Source organism: Zonotrichia leucophrys, chromosome 3, assembly GCF_028769735.1.
Source record: "Zonotrichia leucophrys gambelii isolate GWCS_2022_RI chromosome 3, RI_Zleu_2.0, whole genome shotgun sequence".
Lineage (NCBI taxonomy): Eukaryota > Metazoa > Chordata > Aves > Passeriformes > Passerellidae > Zonotrichia > Zonotrichia leucophrys.
In genome coordinates this window covers 7,389,175-7,417,140 of record NC_088172.1, presented here as the reverse complement: position 1 = coordinate 7,417,140, position 27,966 = coordinate 7,389,175, and the positions used below count along the sequence as shown (strand labels likewise).

Genomic DNA, 27,966 nt, shown 5'->3' with positions numbered 1-27,966 from the left:
GACACCTAGAGATATGTTCACAAATAAATACACTTGTGATGTTTTTGTTGGTTTTTGCTTTATTTTTTACTTGTCTGAGTAAATCTTCATGCTCTCTATTTCTCTTTTTATGAGTAGTCTCTTTCTCAGATGAAAGAAACCCAGGATTAAATAAAAAGTATTCCAACAACTTTCAGGTTTGCTTTTCATCCAACTGGTGACATATTCATAATACTGTCTCAGCTGCTCTGAAGATAAGAGGTAAGAAGGGAGAACTGTACTGGAAACAGCTATTTAGTGAACTGCACATATTTAGCTAAAGCAGTGCTGTTGTCAAAAACAAACTTCCAACACAGGTCAGCTCCCCAAAGGTATGTTTTGACTTCAGAGACACTTTTGAAAGAACTTTAGTCTTTAAAATCTTACCCAGTAGCTTGCTCTGTTTTTAACAATTTGATAAAAATATATTTAATCAATGTTGTAATTGTTCAGTTCCTTTAATAGTCCTTCTAAAATACTCATAATAGTCCTTTTTTCCCCCCCAAAGTTAGAAAGCACCTATATCTTGAAGCTGACATTGTTGTTACCCTTTAAATGTTATCAGCAACTTTATTTAGTAAGTCATCACATTCAAAATGCAGCCCAGATCTTTATACTGCATTTGCTGATGCTGACATTTGGATTGTTGTTGGTTATTTTTACTGAGGCGAGAAAGACTCCATCAATTTCCTGCAGCAAATTTCATTGTAAATAGGTTTGTTTTTTTTTTTTTTTTGTGATTGCAGTTGCTGTATATCTAGAATTACATAGGATAGTGTATTAATGATAGTGGGAGTGTGTTCAGCAACTGAACTAGGATTGTATGAACTAGGATTATATGAATTATATTATTCTTGAGGAACTGCTTGCCAATCAGACTTAAAACTCTGCATGCAAGGGTGTGCATCGGAGGAGATGTTCATAAATTTAGTAAGAACTAATATTTTCAGTTCAGGACTTTTCTGGTTGTTTAACACTACTAGTATCATCTTTACAGCTTTTTAAATCTATACTGATCTGAGCATAGATCAGTAGATGAATACATTAGATAATTATTTTTGTACCACTAGTATAATTTGGACAAGAAACCACCCTGTGGCATAGCTTTGCAAGCTGCTGATTACATGATGAGTAGAGCCAAAGTAGTGACTAGGCAGTAAAAATCAGTTGTCAGTATAGAGAAGGGATAGAAATAAAAGTTTTTGCACACTTGAATTTTCCTCCTCTGTTTTCTTGTTAATACTCTTTGGTTTTCATTAAATTAAATTAGAAATATGAAGTTCTTTAGATCTTTAATTACTTTTCTTCCTATGTTCGTACATTTTGTTTAAAAAGTTTGCTAAGGATACAGGACTTATTGCAATCATGCTGTTTCTGTCTTCTAACTTTTTTGCAATGACATTTAAATCTTTTGGACAAGTTCCAGAAATTTGACAGACACAGATAAGTCTGAAATTTATTCACATGTGAAGGGGCCTTGGGTGATCTCTATTGCAACCTCCTGCTCAAAGCAGGGCCAGCCAGGGTTCAGACCGGGTTACTCAGGGATTTGTCCAGGTGCATCGTGCAATCCTCCAGTGGAAGAGATGGTATATCTGGGCAACCTGCAGCACTGCTGGACTGTGTTGAGAAAACTTTTCCTTATACACAGGCCAAACCTTTCTATTTTCACCTTTTCCCTGGTTTCTGTCACCCTTGTTTCACACTCCTGTGAAGAGCGTGACTGTGGGAGCATCAGCATTGCAGAGGTGCTGTTAGATGCTTCAGAGCTGTCTCCTAACCACAGTAAACAGGCCCAGTTCTCTCAGCCTCTTCTCACAGGGCAAGTGCTCCAGCTCTGACCACCACGAGTGCCCTCCACTGACCTTGCTCCACTTTGTCAATGTCTTTCCTCTTCTGGAGAGGAGAGGGCAGGTCTGGCCCAGTGTTGCACATACATTCAGTCTCATGAAGGATACTACTACTTTACCTACTAAAGGATCACTTTTCTGCAATTTCTCTATGTTGTATACAATAGGCAGCCTGATAGATGATAATGGCCATAAAGTCCAACAATAAAAAACGCGTAATAAATTAAACTTTTAATGGGCGCTGTATTTTCGGTCATGCCCAAATTGAAAAGACCTTCAGTGCCTCATGGGATGGAATCTAATCATGAGGGAAGAATCTGTAAAAGACTTGAGTTTATCAATATGGATGCTTTCAGCAGTTCCCCTGTGTAGTTACACCCTATACCTAAAAGTATTTTTTTTTCAATCTGTAACATCGCAAATAGATGCTTTCCCCTCCTGAGAAATGCTAAATACCCATTTCTGTTTTTTCTCATACTGTGCCTGATTTTGCATGTCTCTGTCATTCCTTTTTGACTTGCCTTTCAGAATTCTTTCTGAACATTATTTTACTAGCCACTTTTCTTGCTTGAGAGCTGAGGTGATTCAGCTGGAGTTAATACAAAGCTTCAGTTTGTATTTGTCTAGAACAGGTGACATACACATGTAGATCTGGCCCACAATTATCTAACAGGTATTAAATTCATCACTGGGAGAGGTATTCCCTTACTTGTGTCTGATGTAAGAAGAATTATTCCCTTATCCTCCCTGAATCACCCCAACTAGCTATGTGACCTAATGGGTATGTGTACATAAAGTAAAGGAATGTTGTTAATACAATACATGAATTTGTTTCTGGGTGAATATAGTGAGCCAGTGCTCATGGCTGATTGTACTGTCCTTATAACCCCTCCCAACCACTCTTGATGCACTTAATATTTTTACTTTTAAGTTACCAATTCTTAGGGGTTTGAATGTAATTTTTATTACTGGAAACCGCTTAGGATGTTCACTTCTCATGAATTAACTTCATTTTAATTTGTTGAACTACTGAGCCATCTGCTTTTTTTTTCCCTGTGTCAAAATTCAATAGCCCTGCTTTCAATTAAAATGTAATGCCTTGGACAGAAAATGAGCCTTCATGTATGTTGCCAGTGTTTTCTGTTTCTAAGAATATGCCGGGATTTTTTGTTAACACTGTTCTAGGTATTCACAGTTCCCACTATGTAGTTTTTTAATGAACCTTAAATTAAAAATGCTCTCTCTAAATTAGAGCTGTCAATGATTTGGTGATTGTTATTTTGCACTGACATTGTCTCATTCTTCCTGTTACAATTCAAACATTCTTTTATTAACCTGCAGAAAAATTATACTTTGAGTACTAGATAAGCTTGATATACATAACAGTACATGCATGCAAGAAGTTGGTGATACCCCCATTCCAGAAATCATTCCCATTAATAGAAACATATGATTGTTTCAGAGGGCTTGACCTTGTTAACAGCAGCCCATGAGTCTTGATTGAATCAGTGCCAGTACTGCAAATGCAAAGGCAAGAAGAGTAAGATAGGCTGCAAAATTCCTTGAAGTGGGAGGAAAATATTGACAGCAGAAAGAATTGTGTAGATTTAATTTTTTGGTGGGCTGGACAGACTGACAAGAAGCAAATTATTTTTTGAAGAGTTTTGACATGACTCTTAAGTGTAGAAAAAGGAAGTTTTTACTTTGGGGTGCCTAATTTTAATAGAAGAAATATATTCATTAGAGAAGTTTTGTAATAGGTGTCAAGGTCTTTGAATAGAAATGTAATTAACATAATTTTATTGGCACTGTAAGAGTGAAGCAGAGAATACTGAAAAAGAGGTACTAACTTAGCTTTCCATTTTATAAATCCATGAAGGAAAAAGAAGCTACTCCCCTCAAAAAAATTACACATAAATGGGCTGACAATATTTCCAGAATTTTACATTCAAAGTCTGCAGATAGATCAAGATAAATTTTCATCGGGAATAATATCTCTAAAAAGATCTAGCTAGAAATGGGGTTTTGTCTCTGATACTTCTCTAGTCGGGGCCTCTTTTTGCATGACTGAAATATGCATGTTTTCTTCCAGTGAAGAGGAATGACAGACGTGTGTTACACAGAAGCAAGTGCAAGATTACTGTGTTAATGGTGAAAGGTAAAAATGAGGCATGTTTGAGGATTGTTACTGGAGGAGGTAGTTGAATAGCTCTATGTCTCCCTGGTTTAATTTGGTTAGCTCAGAGCAAAAATGAGTGGAAAATATATGAAGTGTCTTCTTGAAATGCTTTATTTTTGCTTTTTACCTAAGATCAGTGGTGCAGAAAAAGTACCACTGAGATCCTTGTGCTCTGTGGAGGAATGCTGTTGATTATGGACATTTTATTTCCACTGGTGTAGTTGGTTGACACTGACTGGATGCCAGGCACTCAGGAAAGCCACTTGCTCACTCCTCTCTGCATCTGGACAGAGGAGAGAAAATTTAATGAAGGATTCATGGGTAGAGATAAGAACTGGGAGAAAACACCCATCAATTGCTGTCAAAGGCAAAACAGGCTCGACTTAGAGATATAAAGTGAGTCTATTGCTAACAAAATCACAGCAGGATAATAAGAAGTAAAATAAAACCCTAAAACCACCTTCCCCCCACCCTGTTCCCCTCCTTCCCAGCTGTACCTCTTACCCCAGTGGCACAAGGAGACAGGGAATGGGAGTAATGGTCAGTTCATCATGCATAGCTTTTCCTGCTGCTCTGGGACAGGAATCCTTCCCCTGCTGCACCATGGATCCCTCCCATGGGAGACAGTTTTCCCTGAACTTCTCCAGCATGTGTTCATATCACAAGAAGCCGCTCCCTGTGAACTGCTGCAATGTGAGTCCATCCCACAGGCAACAGTTGCCCTCAAACCTCACTTTTCCATGAGGTGCAGTCCTTCAAGGATGGCCTGCTCTAGCATGGGTCCCTCTCACCTCAGGTCTTCCGTGTGGTCACAGCCTCCTCTCAAGTATCACCTGCTCTCTGCATCCTGATGGATCATCATAGGCTGCAGGGGGCCAGCCTGCTTCGCCATGACCTTCACCACAGGCTGCAGAGGAATCTTGGCTCTGGTGCCTGGAGCATCTCCTGCTCCTCCTTCTTCACTGACCTTGGTGTCTGCAAAGTTTTTTTTCTCACATTTTCTCACTCGGCTCTTCTCTGGTTGCAATTACAACTGCCCCATCATTTTTGTTTTGTTTCTTCTTAAACATGTTATTACAGAGACGTTACCACCATTTATAGTTGTCCCAACCTTAGCCAGCAGCATGTCCATCTTTGGAGCCACCAGGAATTGGCTCTGCCAAGCACTGAGGAAGCTTCTGGCAGTTTCTCACAGGAGCCACCCCTGTAGCTCCCTCTACTTCCAAAACCAGGCCATGCAGACCTAATAAGCCGATCACAAGATCCTATACTGCCTATAGCTTTCTGTAAGCAGCAACACACATTCCCCTGCACTAAGAACACAGTGTGCAGCCAGCATCAAAGCATTAAAGAACTGGCTGGTCTGTGTCAGGATAGCACTTCGGCTACCACCAGTGCCAAGGACCATCCTTCAGATGTCTGTCCCCAGTGGAGGAGGCCAGATGAGTGACCCTGGAGTGTGTTGGCATGTTCCAGCTCTCAGGGGCAGCATGGCGACAGACCTTTTTGACATGTGCAAAAATGTACTCAAAATGTACTGTACTCAAAATATGTACTCAAAATGTACTCAAAAGCTATGTAGCTGTAGTCCTGTGGCCACCATCTCTTGGTGACTCTGTTTGAGCAGGGGAGGTTGCACTAGATGGTTTTCTGCAGGTCCTTTCCTGCCTCCGTGGTTCTGTGGTTCTGTGACTCAAAACACACTCAAGCTAAGAAAGCCCCTCCAGATTTCATGACAGGGGAAGGTTTGAATGATTCCGTACGCTCATGAAGAGCCAGATTTGTCTCCCACAAGTCAATTGTCCGTGTGGCAGCCACCTCTTTTCCTTTGGGGGATTTATCAGTGACTGCACAGAAAACTAACAAACCAGACACAAACATGAGGAGTGCAATGAATGCAACATCTCACTATAAGGCATTGGTTCTGTTTTTGTAGCATGTGTTGCAGGTGACCGTTGTTTTTGCAGTTGGCAAGTAAAATTTTTCAGCTAAAGCAAAAGCAACTAGCTGCTTGTAGTGCTGTGAGCAAGTTGGAAGCTTGGTCCTGACCTGGATTCCATCATGAGATTGTCTTAATGCTTCTTTTCTGTGGTGGTACTAGTCTTGGAGTGACATGAGGAGTGTACACAGTAGCGGCCGACTGTAGTTCAATACAAAAATTGAATACAGTTTGTCTTGCTCCAGTAATTAGTGTATTGCCTCTGTCTTTTTAGAAGACTCCTCTTTTTGCTCCAGTCTTACTTGAAAGTAACAGTGTTTGACACAACACTGTTTTTTGATGACTTTGGTGGTCTTTGGCCAAGGTCTGAAGAGCCTGTAGCCTGTAGTACTGCACTGGGCATTAAACCTGAGGCTTTGTACAGGGCATAGCATAGGGGCAAATTTCTCCATGAAGACTTTGGGGTTTATTGTTAAAGTCTTTAAAGAAGAAGAAGAAGAAGAAGGAAAACCTTGTCAGAAGCTTTCTCCCAGACATTAGATTTGGATTGGTATTATAGGCAGTGCCTTTGAGATAGAGTAATTGTAAATTGACTTCACTGTTCACTGCTTCATTGTGAGAAGAGTGGTAACAGGAGAAGTTACTCTGGGGGATGTTTGGGATAAAGTGTAAGAAAACAGATGTGGAAGGACAAGAGATTTCTTAAAAAGTTGTTGATGTCTTTGGCAAAATCAAGACAAAGTTGGTCACACTGTGGAAACCAAGTATAGATAGAAAGGTACCCCCATACAAAATGTTCACTACCCCATTTTATACACAAGTGGGTACCATATAACAGAATGACAAAAGCAGCAGTGAAGTGTTGTACCTGTTATCTTCCTAACCTGAAAAAGCTTTGTAAGGGTGTCTTTAGATTTTCAGATGCATTTTTTGATGGAGAATAGATCCTTAGCCCCAGGCTTGAGCATTTGATTTGACTTTATTTTTGCAATTGTTAGTAGGGGCTGTTTTTGTCTGAAGTAGTATAATTCCTGACACTGGTAAGAGGGCATACAGTAGTTCTCTTGTTGGCAGTGTGTCCTACCGTGCCCAGCATGGCTGCAGGACCTCCATGGGGATCACTTCTTTGCCACCTGTGAGTCAGTGAAATCAGCCTGGCCTCTCCGCTGATGGTCCTCACTCCACCTCATGGAGGTTAGAATGTCACATTCCATCCTCCTTAGATTTTCCTGCACTGTTTGGTGCTGTGTGCTGCGGGACCTCCTCCGGGATTGGCACCTTGTCACCTGTGGTTCGATGAGAGAAACTTGGTGTGCTTGCTGAAGGCGCTCACTCCTCCTTGGGGAGACATGGATGTCCGGTTCAATCTGTCTCTCAGAGCATTCCATCCTCCTTGGGTTCTCCTTCAGGAGCAGTGGGCTGCGGAACCTCCCTTGGGTTCGGCTCCTTGTCACCTGCGTTTCTCTGTAGGAATGCAGGCGCCCTGGCTGTTGGCGCCTGCTCCTCCCAGAAGAGGCACGGATGAACCAGTCATCCCTTAGAGCTCGTCCCTCATCGCGTTCCATCTCCCTTAGATACTCCCTCAATGCTTGGCTGGAAGAGCTGCGCAACCTCTGCCGGGATTGGCTCCGTATCGTGCTCGGTTCTCTGAAAGAAACCTGGAATTCCTGCTGACGGCGCTTACGCCTCCCTGAGAGGGCACGGACGCGCTGTTTGGTCCTTCGGCCCTTGTCACGACCAGTGCTTCGAGCCCTGCTCCGCTGCCGTCTCCTGCTCCTTGAGTGGTTGTAGCCCTGGGCCTGCTGGACCCTGGTGTGGTCATCACGATGCCTCCTTGGATACCTGCTTCGGCTCTTCTCTTGGGCCCTGCCACGGCTGCCTCCACAGCTGCCTCTGCGGCTGCCACCAAGGCTGCCACCGCGGCTGCATCCACGGCTGCCTCCACGACTGCCACCAAGGCTACCTCCACGGCTGCCACTGAGGCTACCTCCACGGCTGCCACCGCGGCTGCCTCCACGGCTGCCACCAAGGGTGCCACCAAGGCTGCCTCCACGGCTGCCTCCACGGCTGCCACCACAGCTTCTGCTGTAAGACTTGTGGTGCTGGCGTCCTGGGGAATTATGCTGACCTCTTTCCGCAGAGCACAACCCAGCTGGCTCTCCTTGAGTATGGCTGGCAGAGCTGATGGACTCCTCTACAGAGTGCACCTCAGAGTTACTGTCTCCCACCATGTGGAATGTATGTTGGAAAGGTGACTGGCAATTCAGGCCCTCCGCTCTTCTGTGGAACCACTCCACCATGCAGTAAAAACAGAAAGGGTGCCAACGCCAGCTCATGGAAGGTTGGTCATTAATGCCAGCCTGGCAGATCGGGCAACTTAGGTTCTCCGAAGCACCTGGACGGGCAGCCCGGGATACCTGGCTGGTGCTGGCAGCAAGGGAAGAGGTGCCACTTTCTGCCAAGTCTTCCTCTGAGGCCATTTTGCCCTGCAAACCAAAGAGATAAGGTGATGTGTTCCCTGGTGCTGGGGACACAATCTGCCGCCAGCAGCAAAGCTACTGAAGTTGAGCCTTAAAGAACTGCCCACTCTGCCTCAGGCAGCATTTGGGCTGCCACCCCAGGCACCATCCTGGGGCAGATGAGTGACACTTGAGTGTCTTGGCATGTTCTAGCTTTTGAGGCAAGATGGTAACTGACCTCTCTGATATGTGCAGGCAGGAGCTGGGAGCCTGGGAAAGGAACTCGTCACCTCTCAGCAGCTGCAGACAGAGCCTGAGTGCATGGCAGATTGGGACAAGCACCACACCTGTCAGTGTGCTTGTCCAGCAAATCTTCTCTGTGCCCTCAGAAAACACACAATGGGATAGGGATCCTTTTTCCCCCCACCTTCAGATGTCTGTCCCCAGTGGAGGAGGCCAGACAGTGTGGCCTTTCAGAGCTTCTCCAAGCATCCAAAAGGCTTGTTGTCACACATGTCACAATGACTCCCTGGTGACATCGTGGGGCTTTTGGGGACCACACCCAGAAGACAGAAACTCCAGCCCTAAGGAATGAAAACTTCTAAGATAAATCTTACACAACTGCTCCACTGTCAAACAAAATCCTGATGCCATATTTTTCATATAAATTCACAGGTTACACTGATCATACTCAGCCTTATGTTTTGTTTTAGAAATAAACCAGCTCAAGGCATTTTTTACTCCTCAGTCAACTTTGCAGGTCAAAAGAGGTGATACTCCACTGGAGCAGTCTGTCCAGTGTGCAGCTCTCCAGTAGAGATAGACATAAGTAGAGATGGACATACTGGAGAGTGTCAAGTAAGGGTTCACAAGGATGATGAAGGGTCTAGAGCATCTCTTCTACAAAGGCAGGGCTAGGAATGTTGCCTCCAGGCTGTTCAATCTGGAGAAGACTCCATAGGGGATGTTTTCCAATGTATACCAATAACTGAAAGGAAGGTACAAAGAAGACAGAACCAGGCTCTTTTCAGGGGTGCCCAGAATATAGAACTTCTCTCTGAATATTGGGGAACTTTTTTTACTGTGAGGGTGACCAAGCACTGTCAGGATGCTTGTGGACTCTCCCTCTTTGGAGATGATACTCAGAAGCTGTCTGGCTGTGGCTATGGGCTAATTGGCACTGCATCCTGGTAGAAATCTGATGTCCCCAGTGTCCCTACTGCCTTCTGCTGTAATTCTGGGCTCACAGCCTGGCTTTCATCTTGATCCCTACTCATTTGATTCTCTTTCTGTACTTCACCTTAAGTGCTGCGGGAGCTCCCCTGAAATGGGCTCTCGGTTGCCTTTCATTCCCTGGAGGAAACTCAACTCCCCACTGCTGTTTCCTGTGCCTCCCATAATAAGCTGGGACTGGCTTTTCTGGGTTTAGAGCTCAGCCCTTGTCATGGAGTGAAACAAGTGCCACAGCTTGTCTCAGTTTTGGTAGATCAACAAACTCTTGTTCACGTAAGTCTGATAAGCCCAGCTGAATTAGTCTTGCATTTGCTTCAGCAAAGACAGCACTTTCATTTCAGAACTTCCGTGTACTGTCAGTCAAAAACAAAGCACAAGGGTGGGACTGGTTGCAAGGCCTGGTATATGATTCAAAGTGGAGCATTTTGTCCTAACCTTTAGTACCCATCCCAACTGACCATACAGACTTTTAAGTATCTTCAGCTTTCCAGGAGAAAGAGTTTAGTTGTTTATAAAGCCAATGTCATCCTTGCCTGTATCAGCAATAGTGTGGCCAGCAGGAGCAGGGCAGTGATTGTTCCTCTGTACTCAGCACTGCTGAGGCCACACCTTGGGTGCTGTGTCCCGTTCTGGGGGGCTGGAGTGAATCCAGAGAAGGGCCGCAGAGCTGGGGAGGGGTCTGGTGCACAGATCTGATGAGGAGCAGCTGAGGGAATTGTGGTTGTTTAGTGCAGAGAAAAGGAGGCTTGGGGGGAGCTTCATTGCTCTCTTCAAGTACCTGAAAGGAGGTTATAGTCAGGTGGGGTTGGTTTGCTCTCCCAGGCAAATAGTGGCAGGATGAGAAGACACAGCCTCAGGCTTGTGTCAGGGGAAGTTCAGGATGGACAGCAGGAACCATGTCTTCACTAAGCATTGGAACAGATTACCCTGGGGAGTGGTCAAATGACTGTCCCTGGAAGTACTTAAAAGATGTGTAGATGTGGCACTTAGGGATGTGGTTTAGTGGTGGACTTGGCAGAGCTTGATTAACAGCTGAACTTGATCACCTTAAAGGTCTTCTCCAACTTAAACTTCCGTAGTTCTAATGAAATATATGTGTACATGTAGATTGATTTTCCCTACCTGCCTTTTAGAATTATCTAACTCAGTGCTGTGTTCACAATACATTTGGGAAATTTCCTTTATATCATTTAGTACTTACTGTGCTTGTAACACCTTTCCCTCTTTATGTGCCTTTGTCTCTCCCCTCTGTACCCCCATAGCACACCCCTTTGTGTAATTGCATTGGATCTATTTTCAAAGACCTTTTTTTCTATTAAACCTGCCCAAAATGAGTATTTTACTTACTTAACTGATGCTTGCTGCTTTCCAGATTAATCTTCCACTGAATGCAACATACCACAGTTTTTTATGTGTTCAAGTATTTTACAATATGTTCTTCTGATGCTTTTAGTGATTGTAATTGAATTTAATCCTAAATTATTGAATATATATCCCATCTGAAGTCTTTTAGGTGTGTTCTCTGGGAGGTTTTAAAAAAGCTTATGACTGTAACATTAGAGAACTGTCTGCTGGTGCAGGCCTTAAATAAATTATTTGATCTCATAAAAGCAGCGTAAACATTTATTAACAAATCATGGCATGGGCTGTTCTTTTCAACACATTTTATCTTTATGCTTGTTGGAAGTCAAAGAAACTTGTATGTGAATGTTATAGCATGCTGTGGCTGTGTTCCTCCTTTCCACTCTTGCTTTCCCATCCTTGAAGCAGCATGTTTCTGAGACCCACAGCTGTCCCTTTCAGCTGTAATTCAGTTATAATTAGCTCATTATAAGCATTGCCATTTTCTGTGCTGTCAGCAATGTCACTGCTGCAAAAGCAGATTTTCAATAGTACCTGTGCTGTCAGGAAGCTCTCAGGCGCTATATATGATGCTCTTTGCAGGATGATGAATTCAATTATTTGTTATTATCCATTGGTTATAGAGCTTTAGGGAATAAAGAATTCTACCTGAATATATATATTTCTTTTAAATAGTAAATTTTAGAGTGTTCTGCAGATTAGAAATTATATCTATATATAAATGTATATATATATATATATATATAAATATATATATATAATGGTCTTTATTGCATTTCTTAATTGAAGAATTTTTTTGAGCAAGAGTTAACTATTTCTTATCTTCTTTTGTATAACCTTTAATTAATTCAGAAGTATTTGAATGGAAACTCACTAACAACAAGGAGTTTCTTCAGTTTTCCAGTATTTGTACTGAAAGTTAGCTATTGCAGTTAGAATCCAGCTTAGTTCTGGCAGGTCACATTTACAAAAAGCATCAAGCTCTGATGATGTTATTCCCTTTAAAAGACTGACAGCTGGAATTGTAAGCCTCATCTGTTCCTGCTCCGGCTGAGATCATTTGGCTTCCCTTTCAGCCGGGGAAGAATTAGTTGTGCAGTGTGACCTGTGGGCTGTCACCTCTGCTTCCCGCACTGCTGAGAGTCCAGGTTCCCTTGAGGACAGCAGTCCCTGTCACCTGAGTGCAGCAGCACAGGTGTTCAGTGCATGCTCTGAGTAGGAATGTGTAAGCTTAAACTTCCTAAGGATGACACCACCATGTCACTGATTGTTCTGTTTCGTGATATTTTTCAGAAATGGAAAAATTTCAGGGTTCAGAAGGCAAGAAGGAAGATGAAGAAAAGAAATATCTTGATGTTATCAGCAACAAAAACATAAAGCTGTCAGAGAGAGTTCTGATCCCTGTCAAGCAATATCCAAAGGTACTGTAAATCTAGTCTAACACTTGTTTAATATTTATTAATAAAATTATGAAAAAGTTGCACACAACCATTTTTATTGAGTCATAATATGCAGGCTTTGTGGTAGTCAAAAAAAACCCAGTCCTATATAAATGTACCTGTTACGTGTTAGCTCTTACATGTTTTAGCTTCTGTCTTGGGGCCTTTCAGAAAAGCAATTAAAGGGAATGAGATTTTTTTTCAAATTCAGGTAGGTTTTGATCTTATGCAAACTGCTGACTTTTTTCTCAGTTTGTTTTTTCTTTTTTTTTTTTTTGTTTTTTTACATATATCATCCTTTTATAAAATAAAATACCATTTGCTCAAGAAAAAAGGTTCCAGTAACTCCAAAAAAAGCTTCCTCATAGAAGAGGTGGGGGATTTTTTGTGGTGTAGTAAGTTTTAAAAGATCAAGTGTCAGGATTACTGCAGGCTGTTCCTGACAATGTTCCTTGCTGTTGATAAAAATCAAATGTTTTAGCATCTAAGACTTTCTTATTAGTTCTCATTGCTACGTACTTTAATGCAGAAAAAGGATTTTATTTCTTGCAAAATTTAGCTGCTCATGGAAGTTCTTGGTTTTATATTTTATAAGAGATTATTGGGTTTTTAGAACTTAGGTGTTTGTTTGGTTTTCTTATACAGTTTTTATTTTTCATAAACAGTTATTCCAATAGTATTCATACTGAAATTATAAACATCTCTGTCTCCAGTGTATTTTTTCCTTGCTGATTTGTTATCACATGGTACATGGTTCACCATTAGCCTTGATTACACTTTGAGCTTTTTTCTTTATACTTTCATCAGAGCAATAAATTACAATTGGTAAAAAGCTCATCAAACAAAATGAAAGGTGTAAAAAAATTGAGATTCAGTGATTCCAGTTGACACTTACCTCCTGAGTAGTGAATATAAAACTGAGATAATGTAATAATCCAAATGTTAAAGACCTTAGAAACACATACAGTTCTATAAGGAATTACTTTCTTACTGCATAGCCTGAGGTGCTTTGCCTTGATTTGTGGTATTTTGTGTAAATGCTGTAGGTGACCTGAAGTTCTTATTCAGGATGTAATAGTCCTGTAACTTTGTAACAGCAGTGTGATAATTATTCAGAATACTGTTTGATGAAGGTAGTAGAATAAAAGACAAACTATTTAAAAGACAAAACACTATCATCTCTCCAGTATAGCACCTGAATGTGATTAAATTAGCTCATTTACTTTAATGAATGTGCCATATTAATGAATTGTAAAAGATATAAGGCATTTTTTACAGCTTTTTAGTGGTGGAGCAAAAGAAATCAGTGTGATGGAAATGAAATACTCATTCAGTAATGCAGAATAATCTCTTGCAGGGTTTCTGTAGTTGATTTGCTAGCAATATTTTGTGCTTGGCATGGAATTATTCCCAGAACTGCAGGTTTCCTGATACTGTCTCTAGGAACCATCTTTCAAGGACTGCATTTACACTTAGTATCAAGCAGCTGATTGCTGTGATCTAGTGTCTTGTCTTTTCTGGATAATTGTATACATTAGGCAAATCAGCACACAGCAGTTGCTTCAGCTTGCTTTATAAATAATGAAAAAAAAAGTAGAAAATATTTGGGAAGATTAGTTTTATATATTTGGTAGAATATGTTAATAATACATTGATCAGACTTGTATTTATAAACAGCCAAGACAATTACAATATTATTTCACTTAGGAGTAATTTCTCTTTGAAAGATCATTATTATAAATCATTTATTCATTGTTTGCTGATAAGCTTTTTTGGGCAGTGCTAGGTAAGCAGGATTCTGTAAATATGTAGAAAGTGTCCAAGTGTATAAAATTGTTGAAAAAAAATTCTGCCCAGTTAAAAACCATGTAAAACAACAGTTTACAGGCTCTGTGTTTAGGAATGAGCTCTTGGAAGACATTTGCACTTACTTTAACTTCATGTAAAAACACAAATTGCTCCAAGGGAACCTTTGGCCTAAAAACTTATTATGGTCTGTAGGCTAAGCTTCAGTGACAGCTGTAGAGCCAGCAGCAGCATTTTAAGGTTTGAGCAAAAGTTAACACAATAGACTTCTAGTGGCTAAATTGTTCTTGAAGTTGCAGAATAAGCCTTATGAAATTCTCTACTCAAGTGTCCACAGTCTGGTGCAGACAACAGGAAAAGAATATGAAAGGCTGTGATTAGCAACAGCTTTCTTGTGTTACCAGCTGGTAAAGACACAGGCCTCTTTCCTCTGTTCTGAAACAGGGATTTAAAATAGAGACAGGGTGTTAGTTGTTACTTCAGAATTGATCTTTTCAGAGATTAATTATCTTAAATACCAGCAGCCCTGGTAAAAACAGCATCTCATTTACACACACTCCACTATGCAGCAGATATTTTTAATACAGTCAAAATTTCTCTTGAAACAGTGATACAATGTCTTTGTTGATCCATCTTTCTGTCCCATAATGCCTTTTTTTTTAAACTTTCATGATGTGTGAATTCTAACTAAGACTTGCATGAAAATACTTCAGGGTTTGTTTAATAAGACTTCAGCACAGATCAGTGTGAATTTATTTCTGATACATCAGATATGGGAAAAGAGTGGGTGTTTAAAAATTTTAAAAAACCCACAAAAATCTGAAATTATCTTGTTGCTGAAAAACAAAAGTGATGGTTTAGACACTTGGTGGGAAACATTGTCATTTGCATGGCAATACAGATTTTTGCCATTTACTTCCTTGCAGTTTGGCTTTTGCTGTTTACTATCATTCCTACCTTTTTCTGTGGTAACTTGTTTAAGCAGCATCTAAACTGGGCTTTGCAAATTTGTTCCTTTGCACAGTTTAAGAATTTGAGAGCTTGTTTAAAGCCTCAGCTTCATGTAGCACATAAAATAGGAAGTTCTTGTTTGCAAACTTGTCTAGTACACATTGTAAATTAAAATATTGCTGACTTTGGTGAAATTCTGCCCTCATTATCCCTGCCTTCTTATCCCTCCTAAATGGTTTCAGCCATTTAGGAATAGCTCAGTTTGTTAATTTCTTTTGCTTTCTGTGAGTGCAGATATATGAAGTAGCTGATGAGTTAAAAGTAAACAGTATGTGTATAAAAGTCTTAAATACTGCAGTGCATCTGTCTTGGTTTGACCTCAGCCAGCAACCAAGCCCCCTGCAATACTCACTCACTCCTGCACCATGGGATGGGAGAGAGGTGGAATAGTGACAGTGGGCTGAGACAAGAGACTTTAATAGCAAAAGCAAAAGTTGTGCATGGAAGAGAAGCAAAATCAGGAATGTCTTCACTGCTTCCCATAGATAGGCAGGTGTTCAGCCATGTCCAGGGAACAGGGCCCATCATAGCTAATGGTGACTTGGGAAGACAAATGCTGTCACTCCAAATGTCTCCTCCTTCTCCCACCTTTATGTGCTGGGTATGACCCTGTATGGTTTGGGATATCCCATTCCTATTTGGGGTCAGCCGTGTGTCTTCCCAGCTTCTTGAGAACCCCCAGCCTCCTTGCAGGTCAGCTGGGATGAGGAGCAGAAAAGCCTTGACACTGTAAATGCTGCTCAACAATATCAAAAACTTCTGTATTATATGAACATTATTTTCAGCACAAATCCAAACACAGATCCAGACTTTGAAGAAAGTGATCTCTACCCCAGCCAAACCAGCACGGCATCTGTTACTATTTTAAAGACTCAATGCCAAATATTGTTAGTTTATATTGTTTTATGCTTCATCAACTCCTGACTTCAAGCAAATAAATTAGACAAACTCAGCAGTGCTAAAGAATTCATTGTGAAGGGTGAACTTTTCTTTTTTTATTCTGTCTTTTACATCTAACTCAGACAAGTAGCATGATTTTTATTTAGCATTCTCCTTCTTTCATGTGTTGTTTTTCTGAAACCTGATAGTTGCTGTTGTGCTTTCAAAGCAACTGCTGTAATATTAATCATCTGCAGGTGATTTGTGTGTTTTGTTCACTTTCAAGTAAGATATGAAGAATAAGATATATTAATATGTCCATTAAATGGAATGACAAGAAAATAGAAAATTGCTAAGGGAAGTGGGACCTGGGCTGTTAGTGAGCTGAATGAGTAGCCATGACTTCTCTCTGTGATTTATATTGTTTTAATGAAATAAGTACCTTGTTGTTGCATAAGGCAGGAGGAACATTTGTTCTGTCCCTAATCCTGTAGATGTTTCAAGAGATTATAAAAACTCCAGCATTTTTATTAAAAGGAATAAGAGCAAAGTATCTAACTACAGAATGGAGATTTTTACTTGCCTTGCCAGTGTTTTTTCCTCCTATGCAAGACAAGAAAAACCTTTATACTTGGCAAGATTCTGGAATTTAGACTGATGCCAAACTAAATCTAAAGATTCCACTGGTTCAGTATTTCAACTGAGTTCTTTAAAGAGAAGCCTGAACATTGGAAGGCAGAAAATTATTAAATACACGAAGTATGTTGTACTGAGATTGATCCTGCAAATAGTTGTATAAATAAAGAATGCTTTCTCATATATCTTGAAAGATTTCTATCCCTACCTGGTCTCAGTGAAATAACTGAACATGCATCTTTGTAACAAAATGATGCCTTTAACTTTATAAATGTGTGGGAAAGTTTCAAATTTCCTTTTTAGTTGAGGCCAATTAAATTTTCAAATTAAAGTGTAACTGTCACTCAGAATCTCTGATCTACACAACACCAGGAATAATAGGGGCAACAACTTCTTTAGGTACTGTGTTTAATCTGGCATTTATTAGTATTTGATTTTTCCATTAAATGCCAATTTCTGGAGTCACTGATATACAGAAAATTATTCCAGAAAATTTATATAAAGTGTACTTAAGATTCATAAAAATCTTATGAAAAGATATTGTAATAAATTCTATTCAGTGATGAAATACCAGGCCCTATTGAGCACTCAGATATTAGAAGAGGGGTCTTTTAAGTTTTCTAATATCTCAGTTCTGCTTCTTACCAAATTTCCTATTAATGTATGATTTCAATTTTGATCATTAATTATGTTTTAGATAGATCAGAAGAAATATTTCAAAATTCGAATTAAATTTTTTCAGTATTGTTGACTTTTTTGCTTCAAATAAATTGCTATAACCAAGATATTTTCTTTAAATCACTTCTGTATGAACTTTCCAACTAATTCTGAAAAGTGAAATGAAATATGTGAACACTTGAAGAGAGGAAAGCTGGAAAAGTAGTTATCTTCCTGTACTTAAGCTGAAAGAAGAGGCAAAACTTCTCAAACTTCAAAACTCATTCTACTTCTCTGAAATTTTCTTGCAAGTGGTGCAATTCTACTATCCACTGCAGTTTTTCAGTATTTCTGATTGTACTCAAGACCCAAAATAGATACAAGTCTTCTGTTACATTTAATGACAACACATATATGGAAAAGCTAGACAAATACTTTAATTGTACTTTCAGTAAAATACATGAAGAAATATCACACAATTTGTTTTTCCCCCTTACTTAGGACCTGATCTTTCATCCATCTCTCTACTTACCTTTTCCAGGTAAGTTCAGGAAATGAACCCCGAGTTTAATGGTTCTAGGGCCAATGCCAATCTTGTGGAGCTCTTGAATGGTTATAATACCTTTTATTATATAAAAATAATTTCTGTCCCCATTTTCATTAATGTTTTATTTGTTTTTAACACTGCTGTTGAAATCAGCTCTGACAGCATTAACTGCCTTCTTTATCGTGCTGAGAAATGCAGCTCTGTACAGACCTCTTTAAAATTGTTTCATAAAATTGTTCCTGACTGCAGAGAATAAAGAGTATTCCAGACAGAGTTTAGAGATTTGCCTTTCTGTTTCATTTGACTATCAATGGCTGTATAAGTCTTTAGCAATGTAATTAAAACAGCATTAACATAGTTAAAAACAAGTAGTACAAAAAATATTCCCAATATTAGGGCTTCTTTCCCTACCTTTGATTGCATGACAGTGAAAGATTTCTCATGAGGTAACTTCCCTTTATTTATACATGAAAATACATAGTCCAGCCTTCATCCTTTATTGTTTTCTTCCTAAACTCATTCTTGAAATTACAGGCAGGGACACAAAATTGCTGCTTAGTGATTTACTGGGAATTACTCAGTGCTGTTAGAGTGGTATTGCCTTCCATATTTCAAGGCAGACTTTTAGAGTGGTTGGAATTTACCATTTTGTATTGCAGAGCACTCAAAGGCCAAAACTAAGATGGAAACACCCTTTGTACTCAATGCATTTTATAGGTACACTGGTCTTTCTCCAAGGTGCTGGCAGTCTAGAAAACACAATGTAGATAGAAAATGGGACAAATAAAAATATGAACAGGAGAAAGTTGGTAGCTGGTAGCAGCTGTGTGAAATACAGACAAGTCCTAGCCACTCCCCATTGGGAATGTTGGTCATGACTCATGTTTTTTAGGCCACCAAAACTCTTACATTCCTCTCTGTTAATCTTCATTATTTCTGTTTGAGGCGGAAAGAAAAATAAAATGTTTAACACGACTTTAACAAAATAAGTGTGAGAGTGGGCAGGAATTCACCCTGCTTAAACCAACAGCTTTAATCAGGAGCATGATTTCATGTTAATAATACACTGGTTGTTTATGATTTATTGTGGACATGTGCTCAGTGTACACCCAAAGATACCTGGGGTTTTCTTTGTAATTACAGCAACATTGTTTCTTTCTCTGCTCTTGGTATTAATGGATGATTTGAGGGCTAAATTTTGTATTCAGTATCATCAGTACAAATTCAGTATTTTGAAAGGAATCTGCTTTTGGAATCTGAGGGGAGTTCAGCAAGAAAGTCTGTTGATGATTTATGATAAATAGAATTTACCTCACTTCCACTTAATCTATGTTGCTTCTTAAGGAAAAAAAGATAGTGAACAGTAAAAATTAAACTTTGTGTCTAAATACACAGTGAATCATATCTACTAAAGCTTTTAAATTGGACCTATGCTTTGTGAGAAGTGTAAAGCAAGCTGTTGGTTAGAGTGAGATTTTTCACAGTACCTTTTGTGGTAGTGTGTTGTTAAGTTTCTTGTGTTATTCTCCCAATTTATGTATTGTCTCCCCTATTATGTGTAAAATGGGTTCGTTCCCCCAGTTTTTCCCGCCAGTGCTAGCCTGTCAGCTAAGTTGCTATAGTAACCGCTATTCATAGTTGCCGATATGTAATTGCTCCTCCCCTGGTTTCCCTTATAAGTGAAAGTTGTTTCCTCCCTGTCCAGTCAATCACTCCCTTCCTCCTCCCAGGTTTCGAGAACCTTCTCCTCTCTGGAGATGGTAGTTGGCTGGAGTCCCAGGACACCTTCTTTACTTTTTGATTATTGGTCTCCATGGAGTGTCAGTTCTGTGAAGTTCATCCCCTCACCTTTCCCGATTGGTTCCGCCTGTACCCACCCCCCTCCTTTATAATCCTGTTTTCACCCCCTATGAGAAAAACTTTTTCCCGGTTGGTTTCCCGGTGTTTAGATCCGGCATCACCTTCAATAAACCGATGTTTAACCCCCAGGAAATGGTCAGCTCCGTTCCTCCCCAATCCCAGCGGTGTGAGCCAGTCCGCAGCCAGCACAGCCCGAGGCCATCAGACGCCGAAGGGCGCTGGCCAGGAATTGCAGAGGGGCGTCGGCCTTTCGCCCTCAGCTAGTCGGACTCTAAACTTCAGGCCACATATGTTCTCCTCTGCAACCTTTGACTTCAGCAGGAGCAGAACTAAGCCAGCGATTTGTGTACTGATCAAAAAGCTCACCTATTTGTGATCAGGTTTGGATGACTTGTTACTACTTTTTTTCCTTCTAGCTTTTAACAGGATAGCTGCTGGTTACATTAGTTAACATTTATAACATCAGCATCTTAAAGTTGCAGGGCAGTAGAGGAGAAGACTTTATGGCAAATTGGTTCTATTGTGTGTCTGGGCTTTTCTATGTCCTTAGAAATTCAAGTTTGAAAAACTCGTAATGTGTGCAAGCAATAGGTAGAGCATTGTAGTGCTATCAACACTTCTAGCACAAATCTCAAACACAGCACCTTACTGTCTGTAATGAAGAAAATAACCTCCAGTCAGCCATATCCCATACAGCTTTTCCATTTGAAATGCTGCTATCATATAGGATGTGAAATTTTACTTATTTTAGTTGTGGTACTATCTCATATACATATTTTTAATAATAACAGTAATATTTTTAATAAGGAAATATAGTGCAGTATAAATGTAATGAATTTTTTTAATGTTACAGTCTTATGTGTTAGCGGAGAAAGAAAGAACAGTAATAGCAGAGAAAGAAAGAAAACTGATAAATTTAAACAGAGTAGGTTTAAAGAATGTTTTGGAAGCTTGTTAAAGTTGCTATTAAAATAAATATTTACTTCCTTTCAAACATTGAAAAAAGATCCAATATTTAAAGGAAAAACTGCACATCATATGCTTCAAAATTGCTGCAACAGGTAGCTGCTGGTCATTTTTTCCTATACCTCCATTATTCTAGTCTAAACTGATCAAACATTTTGTAAGTGAAGAATCTATGTGGACTAATCAGTTCTTGAAAGAAAATATATTGTTTTGTCTTACACGGACACTCCTGAAGTATGTTTTTACCTCTTGAAGCTGAAGATGAAATCTGTTTTGTGGCTTTTCAGGCTTTTTCCTCTGTTCAAATAGTGCTACAAGGTCACTTCAAAGTAGTCATTAATGTAATTTCTAATAACTCTCATCTAATTTTTGAAAATTACTTATGAAATATTAACACAAGAGATAATACTCTGCCTTGATCCTTTTGCAATAGACTTGATGACTAGACAGGATGTAATAGAGCTCATCTTGAACAGTTCAGATTTCAGTGGTACCTAAGTACACAAGCAGTTCCTTGAACTTCAGAGCTAAGGAAGCTTTTTGAGTGTGTCTGTGTCTTTTGCTTAGCTGTGAGCTCTGATTTGATGTTTTGCTGATGGATATAATGACAAAAATTTTGTCTTCTGTGGATTTTCTGATCTTCTAAGACATGAGCATAAGGCACAGCCTTTGCCTCAGTTTGAACACATTCTTCCATCCAGCTCTATGTGTTCTCCCAACTTCAAAGATCTTACTTGTCTTTGAAATAGCTTCCTCTTGCAAACTGAGCTGAAGTCAAGCTCTGAGGTCAATAGTTTCTAGGGAAAAGCACTGCACAAGGTAGATGTTCACCTTGCCTTGATTCCCTGTGAAGGGCTTGGAAGTTACATGGCCCCAGGGGTCACGTTTGACTCCTCACATAGGAGAAGGCAAATTACAGCAACAAGGACATAGAAGCAGCCTTCTCCAGGACCTGTGTGCCCCAGGCAGAGTGACTGTGAATTTTCTGGACCAGTTAGTTCAGTGACAAGGTTTTCCTCCTCTTCAGGACTGGCCTTTGAGTGGTTTTATAACTCCTTTGCAGCGTCATAGATTTTGGTGGCTTTCTCGCTGTTTCTAAAGCTTCCCACACATCATCAGAAAACTTTAAAACATCTTGGTGTGTGGAGGAATATGGAAATAAAAGAAATTTATGCTGAAAATGCTCTCACTTGCTGAGTTGCAGCTATTTAGCCTAGAGCATGTGTGACCTCAGCCACCTTCTTTCCTGTTTTGCTTTTTACTCACATTGGGCAAACAAAATAAACAGGTGATAGTTCCACGTAATACAAATGTGAAGGATATGCTCTAATAGTGAAGAAATCTGTTTCATAAATGTATCTTTCGTGTTTTTATTAGAATACATACATATATATGTGTGTGTTTGTATTTTATACAAACTTATTAGAAATGTGCCTTCCATTTTTAGCCTGCATAGCTTGGTAGTAGGATCAATATATAAACATTTTCAGGAGCACAAAGAATCAATTGCAAGCACGTTCACTTGATAGAATTAAATTTTCTATTAACAGTAGAACCACCAATTTATCTGTGGTTACCACAGGTTATCTGTAGGGTTTTTTAACTGTTACATATCTGTGGTTTGGGATTGTGAGTCAGAAGAAAAATAATACACACCATGGCATCCCTCTTTCATTTCAAGAAATGTAGCAATTCATAGTTCTGTCACTCACATGTTCTTAAAAGAAGACAAGGAGGAGACAATTCTTCTGTCACTTTTCTAGATATGAAGTCACAGTTTTGTCCCAACAGGATGAATTTAGAACAGGTGACAACTATAGCAAAAATGTGTTTCCATCTACCTTCTGAGATCATTATCCTGTTACTGAGATAAGGAGTGGGTAGCACTAAGGTAAATATTGTCACCTGTGACTCATTCTACTACCACAAATGTTCACCATGGCATACACAGCATAATTGCACACCATTTGCTCACTAATCACTGGTTTCCAAGCTGAGAGACCATCTACTGATGAGAGAAACTGTTTGTTGTCTATGTCAACTCAGCAAGAGAGAATTAGATCTTCTTCACCTGGTTTATTTTAGCCAAGGAAAATTCACTAAAGCAATGCTTAATGCAATATTAAAAGAAAAATTACACTGCCTATAGAGAATTGTTCAGTAAGATAATAAGAATAAACACGTTTCTCAGAAGTTACAGAAATCTTGAATAAGTTATTTCTCTGTGATTTATTGAGAAAAAAAAAACCCTAATGGGTAGCAGAAACCAGAAAGAGCCCTTTTTTTCTGAAAGAGAACAATTTATTACTGCTTTTACCAGCAATAAATTCTTGCATTTTTTAATTATTTTTTTTATTTTTTCCTTATATACCTGGAATATTGTTTCAGATTTTATAGCCTTAGGCTGCTCCTTATCACATTGCTTTAAATACTTCGTTTTATGATTGAGTGAAAGTGAAATTTGGAAGAAATAGAATTCTTTCTGTGTAAGCTGTAAAACTTTATCTCAGTTACTCACATAAGTACCAGATACTGTAAATATGTAACTTTAAATATAAATAAGAAAGCAGATGTTTAAGACCGTGTTTTATGTCATGTCCCAACATGATGCAAGTGCTTTTTTGTTTTGGTGGTTTTCAGACCCAGGAGTCTGCATTCTCGGTGAAGCATGTCCAGTGAATTGTCTTATTGCCTAAAAATAACCAACATACTGAAGTAGGCAGGTTATCTGCAGATTTCCAAGGTATCCAAGTATTTCAATAGATATCAGAAATCACAGCATATTTTTCTAGATAAATGTATTCACATATGAAACTTGAAACACTGATGTTTGGTGGCTTTATTGCCAAAACATCACTTGACATTTGCTGCTTATGGTTATGCTTATGAAACTTTCTTCTTACTCGTGATACTATTTAGGTATTTATTTAATGGACACCTCAGTTTTCCAGAAAACCCTGATATCATGTCTGGGTGGTAAGGTAGTGAAATGGTGATTATATACGGCAACTATTGTCCCTAAACTTTGCAAAAATAAGCACTTTTAAGTCTAAGCATATAAATCACATTTCGGATGGGTTTTGTCTTCCTGAATTGTCTTTAGTTACAAGTTGTTTGCGATTTACACCATGTAGCAGACACAGGAGTTACAAAATTTAAAAGTAATTTAAAATTTAAGCCATTTTTAGGAAAGTGTCACTAATGAAGCCGTTAACCACTGTGTTGTGCACTCCTGGAAGAGTCACTAACTAACACAGAGCAGAATTATAAACCCTGGAATGAAGGGTTCATAATGTAAGTGCTGACACTAACAGAACTGTAGCACAGAAGTGGTGTCACTGTAATTAGCTTAGTGCTAGTACAAATCATGTTTGATTATTCTTCCAGCCTCTGCAAGAAGAGAGAGTTTATTTCTTTCAGGTATAATTGCATTTGTCACATTTTTTGATATTGCAGAAATGATACAAGCATGAAAAGGCAAGATGACTTTCAGAGCACTCAATATCATGTTTTTTGGAATATCATTAGAGGGAAGAGATGATGGGGGAAAAAGTGGAAAACAAAAACAAAGCTTTCAAGTTTTCAGATATTTTCAGTCTCTTTTATTTTTTAAGCATTCCTTTTCAGAAGAAAATAGTAGGATTATGGGTACAGAAAAAGTGTTCTCTCATGGATATACTGGCAGGATGACATACAGGGAGGAGGGAATCTCTACAAATCCTCTCATTATTGTTCTTCAATGAAGAGAGAAAATTCTATTTTTGTTCCCTAGGAGCAGATTACCAGGACATACCATGTCTCTGCTAGGATGTGTTTTGTTAGGCTCAGGCTCACAGACCAAGTGCCTGGAGTCAGTTGTGTCTGCAGGAGCAGAGCTAGGTGCATTAGTGCTCCACAATAGTGAATTTGTCCTCTTGGTCTGAAAGTTGACTCAGACTGCTCTTGAGTCAAACTGCAAAGATTTTCTTCACATTCAAGATAAAGGGATATGTAAGCTGGGCAAGGAATGATGATGGGGCAACCAATGTGTTCATCTGCTGCCAGTGGAAAATGGTTGCCTACATTTCTGTGTCTAACTTAATTTTCCAAATATAAGGAAGACACAGACAAATGAGTTCAGAGGAGGACTGCCAGGATCACCAGTGGCTGGAGCACGAGCTCTGTGTTGAGAGGCTGAGGGAGCTGGGCAGAGTAAGCCAGGAGGAAGAGTCATCTCCAGAGGACCCAAGGGCTGCCTCCCCACTGTCTGCAGGGAAGGTGTTGAGGAGACGCTTCACAATGGTGCACCTCTGCGCCTGCAGAGGCAGCAGGTGTGGCTTGGAGCAGGAGACGTTCAGACTGGATAAAAGGAGAAACTTTATCAGCATGGGAACAGTGAAGCCAAGGAGCAGGATGCCTGGAGAGGCTGTACAGCCCATTAAAACACAGTATCTTTAAACTGGATTGCAGGGTTTTTTAGGAGGTTTTTGTTTTTTTAATCTCCAGTAATCTAGTTGCAATAGCTCTGAGTTCAAGAAGGGATTGCCAACTGAAGACTCGGATTTCTGAGTGGGTTGAGTAACTTCAGTGCTCTTATATCTCTCTTGTTAGCACTACACAAGTAGTGAATTTAGAAGTGATTTAGATATACCAAGAAGTGCTTACAGGTATAGAAGTACTCTTAGTTCTATCCAGGATACCCTTTTACTAGGGTTGTAGATAATTCAGAAACTCAGCATTTGAACCTAAGAAATTAATAAAAGGGGAAAAAGCCCCATTTTTTTTCTCCTAGTATCAAAAAGTGGCATTTAAAACAGAGAGAGGAATTAATAAAAGTGATGCCAGTATAAAGAGCTATTTATATAGCATAGTCTTGGTTTCTTTCATGTAAGAGCTGGCAAGAGAAAACTGCCAAACAAATCACTTTTAATTGCAGATATTCAGTGCAATGAAGAAACAAGACTGTTTTTAAATAATGTATTATTTATTTGCATTTTTAAGGTATTAGGAATGCTGTAATCTCAAAACACCTTTATAGTCAGATAAGGAAACAAATGCTAATAACAAGAGACATCTATTCATTTGAGCTTTCTATTACAAATGATATCATAGGAGCTGAATTAACTGGTACCAGAAACTTCAATAGCTATGTTCTGGGGAAGCAGACTCAAAAATAACTTCTGAGAAAACAGTTTAACTTTTTATTTGTCACTGATCAGTGTGATCAGTCATTGAAGTACTTCGGAAGCGATAAAAATTCTGTAAATGCAGAATTTGCCCTTTCATGCTTTTCATGTTTGGCTAAGGGTACTACTGGAACAACAGTGGGACAAGTCCCTTCATTCCAGTCAGAGAGAGATGGAAAAGAAGGGATTCTCCTAGAAAGGATTCCCCCTCAGCTATGTCCCCTGCATTTCCCCAAAACCCACATGGGAGCACACTGTTCGGTGTACAGTTTTCAAGTGAGGCACTCAGTAAAAGTGCATTTTTTTTTTTAATTGAGAGCATTTAATGCTGCTTATAGGTTGGTGTTGAAATGTTCCCTCATCCTTCTAAAACCAGAAGCTTCCTTAAAGAATTAGAAGAAGAAGGCTTTTCCAGGTAAATTATTTAATCCTAAATGTTTGCATGTAAAAAGGTTCCCTAAAAGCACCATTTTGTCTTTTTTTTGTCTTTTTTTTTTTTTTTATTAGTAAGCTCACAGCGTCTACTGTAAAGGTAGTGAAATGGAAACATCTAAGAAAAGGTAGTTTTTGCACTCTTGGGATTACCACCTTAATACAGAAACTGCTCAAAAACATTGAAACATTGGAAAAGCCTCTCCAGCTCAACTGTTGCTCTGACTGTGCTTGTTTGAAGATGCGAGCTCTATTGACCTACATATCTTTTACATTGTGCCATCAGGGCTTTTATTCACTGGTATTTGCGCATTTTCTGGAAGCAGAGCCTCACACATACACTTTACTTTCCAAATTTCTGTATAGAATTAAAGAAAGTCACTGTGGAATAAGAGATACTTGAAACCAAATGTTTTTTGCATGAAGAATGCACACGTGTGCACACACGTAGGAGGACCTTTTAAGATGAGCGATCCACGAGACAAAATGTGGTTAATTTTATCATCATCACCATGGGAAAGATTTGGGTTGCATAGAGACAGTATGCAAAGATTGCATAAACTTCTAAACATATCATAATAAGAAAACTACTTTATAAATGTGTAGTACTGTCCTGTATAAAAACAAAGAAAATGTGTAACATTAGGCTTTTATGAAAAGATAACTTTTTTTCCAAAGGAAATATGCTCCTAAGTTTTTATCGTAAACCATGTTCTTATGTTTAGAAAGCTGGATCACTTCAGCTCCCCTGTCTTACCTCCCCCCTTCCCTGTCTCAAAAAGCTATATATGGCTTTTCCCTGTGAAAGAAAATAAAAATCTGTTTTGCTTACAGGTCAATTTCCTGGTAAAGGATGATGGGGATGTACTGATAAGGTGTAGAACAAGCTACTTAATGCATTTAAGAAAGGCATGTGAGCCATATTACCGCTGCTACAAACAAGGCTTGGAACAGACTAAAGAGAGTTGTAGAGTTATCTTTAATACAAGTTACCATGTTGTTTACACCAGCAGCACTTATGCTTGGTCTTTTCTGGCAGTCACTGTTAACTTCAGTTGTTATTTGAAGAATTGTTTAGTACTTTGGCAGTAGTGGCTTCAGTGTTGCTAAGGGTCAAGCTTCAGTTTCAAATAACTTGAGGTTTTTTTTTTCCCCTGTGGGCTAGTTTGATGCTCTCAGTGTATGCTGTTGTAAAGGTGGTGTTTGTATGTGTAAGCAGAAAAAAAAATCTGGAAGTTATTTTGTGATTTAATTGCTTCTTCTTTACTAACTGTGTAGTGTGTTTTTATCAGTGTGATTAAATAGATATAGCAATGCAAAATGTGGTATTTTTCTACCTATCTCCCTTTCCCCTTTCTTTAAATGATGCTCTTGGACTGTTTTTGTAGCTATGAAAGACACATCCAATGCACAGTACATTCATGATACCTACATCTTGGATATAACATCCCAAAACCAGACTCCAGGTTTTACAGGAGAACAAGACTGGGCAGGTTTGAAGTACTTGGATGGATGGGATGTTTTTCCC

At 39.3% G+C, this 27,966-nt stretch overlaps 1 protein-coding gene across 6 annotated transcripts in view; it reads left to right on the top strand.

Moving 5' to 3' along the window:
- The window catches only part of KHDRBS2 (KH RNA binding domain containing, signal transduction associated 2), a 343,516-nt gene that overhangs the window by 53,373 nt on the left and 262,177 nt on the right, over positions 1–27,966 (top strand). For all 6 annotated transcript variants that reach the window (XR_010439490.1, XR_010439491.1, XR_010439492.1 and 3 more), the window contains exon 2: positions 12,334–12,461. Coding sequence is in view for 1 of the 6 variants with exons in the window: in XM_064707310.1 (XP_064563380.1) it covers positions 12,334–12,461 (128 nt within the window). In the remaining 5 variants the exon portion in view is untranslated. The remainder of the gene's footprint in view (positions 1–12,333; positions 12,462–27,966) is intronic.